This window comes from Sinocyclocheilus anshuiensis, unplaced genomic scaffold (assembly GCF_001515605.1).
Source record: "Sinocyclocheilus anshuiensis isolate Anshui unplaced genomic scaffold, SAMN03320099.WGS_v1.1 scaffold274, whole genome shotgun sequence".
Lineage (NCBI taxonomy): Eukaryota > Metazoa > Chordata > Actinopteri > Cypriniformes > Cyprinidae > Sinocyclocheilus > Sinocyclocheilus anshuiensis.
In genome coordinates, this window is record NW_015547698.1 from 1,238,040 (window position 1) to 1,245,992 (window position 7,953).

The window sequence follows — 7,953 nt, forward strand, 5'->3', positions numbered from 1 at the left end:
GGTACGAGACTCGAACTCGCAACCTTTGGGTTATGAGTCCGACTCTCTAACCATTAGGCCACGACTTCCCCAAAAAAGGGTGACTAACGTGACCTGCCAGAACTAACGCTACGCTTGATTTAACTGCACTGTGCTGACATTTGGCCTACTTGTGCATTAAATTATAAATGAAAAAATATTACATAGCCTATCATCTTGCACCCTATTGTGATTTCGAATTGCACAATATTTCAGTAGGCTGCATGCATTTGAGAGACGTTCTTAAATGTAATGCACATACATGCATGCAGTTTTGCAGTTTTAGTCGCCATTTTGGTAATTTTGTGACTTAACTGACGGTGTAGGTCTATGCTCGCAGTTTCTAGTGCGGTTTATTTATGAAGTGAGCGTGCGCCTCATTCGCGTACTGTTGAAAAGCGTGCGCCGTGAGCACAGTAAAACGGCTGACAGGACAGGAAAGCTTTTTACTGCATATAACAATATCTCATCAGACCGCAGTTCCCTGTTGTTCTACTGAAACTCATTTGGCACATGTACCTTTTCCGAGCTCGTTTGACCCGCACGCTGAGGGCAAGCTGAAGTGAGCGTCTGGAAAGTCTCCCGTTTGTTGTGGTCGCAAAGAGATACGGCCGTTCCGCGTCTTAATAAGTTTTTACATTATACATGTAATTTATACATATACATTTACATTTATACATTTTTTAACTCATTAAAATGCTAAAAAAAAATGTTGCATTCATTACTTTTAATAACTAAGCTTTTGATTATTTATAACGTTTTATTAAAGAAGATTTTCACAGAATGATTTTGGCAAAATGGTGCCCCCTATGTGCGGCGCCCATATGCACTGCATATACTGCATACCACGTTTTTGCCCCCCCCTATGCACTGCATATACTGCATACCCCGTTTTTGCGCCACTGACATTGTGTCTGTGGTGTATTTCTGAGATTTCACTACCGGTGACATCCAGCTGAGCTCCAGGAATCCCCGTCCATGTTCCTCTGTTTGTAGTGAATCTGCAGTAGTAGATGTGTTTATCAGCTTCTGTTACATCTGTCAAAGTGATATTGTGAGTGTTTTCATTTTCTCTGACACACTGAACTCTTTCTCTGTTTTCTGGAACTAAACACAGGGGCGGTAGATCTCCATCAGTTACAGCAGGTTTGGTCCAGAAGACTGTTTCAATCTCATAACCACTAGGATATTTTAAAGCACAGGACATTTTCACTGTTGATCCCTTTAATGCACAAACATATGAAGGGCTGTAATTCACTCCCCAGTCCTGCTGACCATCAACATCTGAAACACGAAACACAGATATAAGAAAATGAGGTGGTGTTTCAGGTGTTTTGAACCAGTGCACAAAAAGTGTCTTTCATTTTAACCATTTTTATTTGTTAGCTGACAGCAAAACACTCATGTCACTATAAAAGCTACAAAGTGTGAAGAGCTCGATCAGCTTTTCAAAGATGTTAAAGTGTCTGTATAGTGACTGTAGCTGAAGACTCACCCGCAGTCATGATCACCAAGATCAGAGGAAGTGATGTTATGAGTGATGTCGCCATAGTGATTTCTGCAATCATAAAACTGACAGGTATGACATTATGAGCATCATCTATATATAAACATATATATAAACATCTTAAACACATTTTATAACGTCTATTTGACATCTGCTTGGAAACGTCCAATAGACATATTGCAGATGAACAAACACTCTAAAAAGTACGTCTTGCAGATGTAAATGCAGATGTCAAATAGACGTCTGCGTGATGTACGTGTGCTATCGGTATGGAACTACAACATGTATCTTCAACTCATCACCACATTTTTACAAATATCAGCCGTAGCCCTACAGAATTATTTTACCTAATGTTAAATAATGGTAACAATGGTCTTACCGCGCTGCAGTGTCAATGTCTTAGTGTCGACGCCCAGATGACAAAAATATCAGCAGCTTAATGTGTCAGTGGAAGTTTTCACACTTAAATCTGCAGTTAAACAACTTCACTTCCTGCATATGTGTGACGCCATCTCAACTACGCAAGAACAACTAGAAAAGTCTCCAGATCCAAACAAATAAGCTTTAGAATTCACTATTGTTAAATCTTTGTGAGAGAATATGTGAAACGTGGTTGCTTTGTAAAGATACTCATCATGGCTGCAGGAGCGTCAATATTTTTTTCATATATGAAGGTTTACAGCTTTTAGATTCAAGATCCTCTTTCTGACACAAACTCTATGTTTCACTTATGAAGCAATGATGCTACGCAACCACATTTACACAATCAGAAACATGAGCAAATACATGGTGTTTAAGTGCAGTGCCAGTTTCTGACAAGCACAAGCACTTACACACCAGACTGACAGCAGATAGTATTAATGTCACGCTTGAGGCAAGGAAGAGGGGAGGATCTAAATGCAGCACAATTTATTAACAAAAATTATAAAAGAATCCAAACAAAGCAAAAACAAGGCAGAGAAATCCAGATAAAGCAAAAAGCACACAACAGTTCACATAAGCAAAACAACGACCTGCAAACAAAGACCGAAACACAGGGGTATAAATACACAGGGTAACAAGACTAATTGGGGGAACTAAACACAGGAAGACAGCACATAGGAACAATACTTCAAAATAAGAGTCAATAAAACACAAGACAGGGGAACATGTAGCAATTAATGCTCTTCAAAATCACTAACAGATCTATTGAATAACTCCCAAAAACATGAGAACTGGGATTCATTGCTCAAATCTTTTCTGCACTTCTTTTCACTTTTCTGTCATCCGGTGGTCAAAAAGATGAAGCACATTTTACTGCCAGTTGCAGAAGTTAGTTTAGGAGCAATAAAAGTTATCAAAGCAATCGTTGTAGTTTTTCAGTTGCACTTTATTTTACAGTGTGCACTTACCTGTACTTACAGTGTATTTGCTTCAGAAAGTACTGGAAGATATAAGGAAATTACATGGGTTAGGGTTAGGGTTAGGATCAGAGATAGTACCCAGTTATTGTAATTACTATAACAAGTACATAGTATGTGCATTTATTTGATCTGTTTATTATATAATTCATTCGATGAGATCAGAAACAAAGAGGTGACAGCAAATATTACACAAACATATACTTCTGAATCTTCGTATAAAATGAGATTTCAAACTTCAAAAGCATACCGCCATAACACTTTGCAAGGTGAGTAAATGACCAAATGATGTAAATGAGGTTATTTTATTTTATCAAAATACTGGAGGTGAATCTGAATCCCTGTGACTTAAGATTGAATACCAGCTGTTTGAAACTCAATTCTAAACTGATTGCATAAAAAATTATATTACAAATGTATTCTCACACAAACTTTAGCAATACTGAGAATGAGTGTCTGTCACTGAGACACACCATCTACAGACGAGGATGTGTAACAACATCTACAGTGTTTCTTACAGTGCAACATCTTTAGGATTTCCTCAAACATCACGTATCTAGAGATTCAGTAATAAAGAGATACAGTAAAGTGTCTTTCTTTCCTCATGAATAGCATTAAACTAGAAATAAACTGTAGGATTATACAAACTATTGATAATATAAATCATGAAACCAGAAATAATATTATGTAGCTAGCAACTCAAAACAGACCCAAAATATGTACTGTTTATTTCCATTCTCAGTATTCATATTCACCACTTCTTTCCTTCTGTCCTTATATCCTAATATATAATACTATCACTAATGATTAAAAACACGGAAGATATGAGAGAAATGCTTAAGTTGGATGTCAAACTTTATTAGGTTACTTCAATAAAGATGCAGTAGAACAAAATCCACTCAGATATAAGAGCAGCTAGAGACTTTAATACAATTGTCCAGATTTTAACAGGACAACGCTGCTTGAAAATAACATCATTAGAAACCATAAATGGGGTCTTTCTATTACACTAAACTACATTATTGCGATGTTACTTTAAATACCAGAAATACACAGGGTAAAATGCATTTGCGAGTGCAGCACAAATATAAAGAAAATGTGTAATGTACAATATAGGAAAGACTGACAAAACAAACAATTCTGCAAACTGCTATAAGCTCGATTACAGTATACACTGTTACTTCAAGAAGGTTTAAGAAAATTTTTGATAATGAAGTAAGCATCAAAATATGGTATTTATGAGTTTCTGAGGAGCATCAGTATTTCCATCTGAGCAGTAATACTGTGAGGAGAGTTTAATGTGGATCTGCTGAAGTTACTGCTAGAGTCTCATATTCAGAAGATCTGGACTGAAGCTGGAGAGCCATGTAGGTGTCATCAGGAGCTCTGGAGTCACCAGACTGTGAGAGACAGATGAACAGAACAGCCTGTGTTTATATGGATCTGCTGAACGTGAGTGTAAAAAGTGTTTGAGACATTTACTGACTCTGATCGTGCTGTAAATGTCAGCAGATGTTCTGGACACTGGATCCAGAGCTGTGTATGTATCATCACTCGAGTCAGCCGTCTATAGAGAAAGATTGTCTTTTATTTATAACTCAGTGCAGCAATACATCAAATATTGCAGTTGTAGATGGAGGTGTGTGTTTGCCTGCTTTTGATTCACGTCTTCAGTTCCATATTCTCTCTGCCTCTTCCTACTGAAAACAGGAGAAAACTATTAAAATACATCAAATAAATAACAAATACTAAAAGGCAAGAAAAAGTCCATTTTCTCTAGATGTGAGATAAAGTTTGCAGATGTTTTAAATTTACTGAAAAGACTTACATTTAGTGTCCAGACAAACTTCACTCACCTTATGAACACAATGATGATGATGATGATGATGATGAAGATCAGTCCTCCACATCCCGCCACAATCCCAGTAACTGTTTGCAGAGCAGCTCTCTGAACCCCTGAAACAAGATGTTCATGAAGATTATTTCACACTATAGAGACAGATCAAACTGAAAGAGAGTTTATAGTGAATACCTTTAACAGAGACTGAAACAGACTCTGATCTCTGAGATCCATGTTTATTCTGAGCCTCACAATAGTAGCGTCCACTGTGACTGGAGTTAAAGCTGGAGATGCTGAAACTCTGTCCAGATCCAACAGCTGAGCTTTGATTCTCCTTAAACCAGCTGAAGTTCAGAGCAGGAGGTTTTGAATCACTGCTGCAGATCAGAGTCACTGAATCTCCCTCCACTATTTCAGCAGATGAATTAAGGGCCACCACAACATCTCTTGGAGCATCTAAAATAGAATTAATAAAATAGAATAAAATAGAAATGTCTCGTCAGCAATAAGAAAACACACTGGAACTAGAGGATCTGTTCTCAGTTCTTGCACCAATGTTCACTTACACATCACATTCAGTATCACTACATCAGAATATCTCACTCCATGTTTATTTCTGGATCTGCACTTGTATTCTCCACTGTGATCAGAGCTGATCCTTGAGATGCTGTAGATTCTTCCAGATCCAGCATACTGTCCTCCTTTAAACCAGGTGAAATCTGCAGGAGGGTTTGAATCACTGCTGCAGCTCAGAGTCACTGAATCTCCCTCCTTTATTTCTCCAGATGGACTCACTGCTACAAAAGCCCGCTGTGGAAGTCACTGAATCTCCCTCCACTATTTCACCAGATGGACTGATTGACACTGAGACGTTCTGTGGAGAATCTATGTGAAATATATGTCAAATATGTGAATTATTATTTTATTTATAACATGAACTTCCATTATTGTTATTAACAATTACTGAAGTGCATTTTTAAATAGAAATCAAAAGAAATTTGAGTGATGAAATCAGAAAGGTGAAAATTAGTGGTTGACCAATATGTTTTTGTTGTTGTTGTTGTTGGTTGATGCTGATGCCGATATCTTGGAGACCAGCAGGCTTAGTTTCCAGAATTAAACCATTGAGGGTACTTCTGAGATTCGTGATGGTGCTCCAGCCTTAATGCACATCTATTCTGAAATCTATTTTTGTCTCGTCCAGTGATATGGTTATCAATATGTCAGTCACTGCAAATTTTTGAGAGTGAATCCCGCATTTATATGTGGATGTCATTCCCAAAGCTTTGCATGCGTGTACGTGACCATTGGTCCTCATAGCAGCATGAAATACAAAAGTTTACAGGATGGAGAGACGCCTCCTCGTTTGGACTGGCACCATCTACAAGGCGCCTTTATGCCCTTAAATGGTCCATCTTTTCCGACAGGTGTGCAGTCTGAAACAAAGGCCCATCCTTTGTGAGGTACACTGTTAGACCTTACCAGTCATTTTTTACAGTAAAATATTGGCAACACTGTTGCCAGCTAGTTACTGTAGGTCAAACATCTACACTAAAACCTTGCATTGTAAACTAATGGTAAAATACTGGCAACGCTGTTGCCAGTAATTAACTGTTAATTGTGTAGTTATTTACTGTAGTCTAGTTTACAGTATTTTACTGTAAATATACCATGGATTAAATTGAAACTCTTCATTTCTAGAAACCGACTTCCTTAAATTAGCCAACGGCCAATTCAGTTTATAAACAAATATTTTTAACATGAACATATTAATACTTTGAACATATTTCACTTATGAAATTATCAGAGTCTACTTAGAAATAATATATCTTAAAGGTCCCCTGAAATGCTTAGAAACACGCAACGTTACTCTATGTGTTGACGTCATTTTAACTGAAACAGGAAGACAGGGTGGGACATATCAAGCAGCCCCGCCCCTTTTTAAAATAGCCAATAGCGTTCGTTTATATCACAGCTTGGGATAGAGCCGTATAGCTCTGTAAAGCCGCATTTGACAGGGTATGCCAGCCACAATCTCATCCATATTGCTATAAAATATAGCATTCTGTGTAGAATTCAAATAGCTCCGATACATTTTGTGGTCTGCGCCGACTCGCGCATGTGATCCGCTCCGTGCTATCGTGTCTCTGGACCGGAGCAGAGTGTGTGTGCGGTGCGGTGGTTAGCGTGACACAAAGTGACCGATTTCAGCCGCGGCTTCAGCGTCTATTTTATAGTGTAGGGGGCGGGCACTTCGGATTCTAGAGATGTGTAAGTACGATGTGACGTCAAAAAAATCGTTGAGCCGTTTTGGCGGAAGAGACGAACTGCAAGCTTTGAATGCGTATATCTCCTAAATGCGAATTTTGTCACTGTTTTGGAGCACGCTGCCTTATAGATAACCTTAAGTCTAACATATTGATACTAACACCCAAAAAACTTTCATCTTGATTTCATGGGGACTTTAAGCTGAGCTCCAGGAGTCCCTGTTAAAGTCCACTTCTCTTCGTTTACTGCATCTCTGCAGTAGATGTGTTCATCAGCTTCTGTTACATTCAACAAAGTGATTCTGTAAGTGTTTCTATTCACTGAACTCTTCCTCTATATTCTGGGTCTGAACACAGGTCAGGTGGTTCTCCATCAGTTACAGTAAGTTTAGTCCAATTGACTGTTTGATCTCATAAACAGGAATAGAAGTTAGAGAACAGGACATTTTCAATAGTCAGGCTTTGAAAAGAATAGTTTGCCCAAAAATGAAAATTTGCTGACAATTAAAGGGATAGTTCATCCAAAAATGAAAATTTGATGTTTATCTGCTTACCCTCAGGGCATCCAAGATGTAGGTGACTTTGTTTCTTCAGTAGAACACATATGATGATTTTTAACTCCAACCGTTGCAGTCTATCAGTCGTATAATGCATGGCAACGGTAACAAAATCTATGAGAGTAAAAAAAACATGCACAGACAAATCCAAATTATACCCTGCGGCTCGTGACGACACATTGATGTCCTAAGACAGGAAACCATCGGTTTGTGCCAGAAACCGAACAGTATTTATATAATTTTTTACCTCTAATACACCACTATGTCCAACTGTCTTGAGCACGCGCACGGCAGCCGATGCGTGAGGTGTGTATGCGCTCTGGCGTAGTTTACGAGTTTACGCAAGCGCCGGAAGTGATCTCTC

General features: G+C 38.4%; 1 protein-coding gene and 1 pseudogene across 1 annotated transcript in view; both read right to left on the reverse strand.

Annotated features, from left to right (window-relative positions):
• The window catches only part of LOC107703746 (B-cell receptor CD22-like), a 7,437-nt gene extending 5,460 nt beyond the window's left edge, over positions 1-1,977 (reverse strand). Inside the window, exons 1-3 of the mRNA XM_016506469.1 lie at positions 1,905-1,977; positions 1,514-1,576; positions 961-1,302 (exon numbers count right to left, since the gene is read on the reverse strand). Coding sequence (XP_016361955.1) covers positions 961-1,302; positions 1,514-1,568 — 397 coding nt within the window. The 5' untranslated portion in view covers positions 1,569-1,576; positions 1,905-1,977. The remainder of the gene's footprint in view (positions 1-960; positions 1,303-1,513; positions 1,577-1,904) is intronic.
• A 2,201-nt stretch (positions 1,978-4,178) lies between these two features.
• LOC107703700 (uncharacterized) overlaps positions 4,179-7,953 on the reverse strand; it is a 12,482-nt pseudogene continuing 8,707 nt past the window's right edge.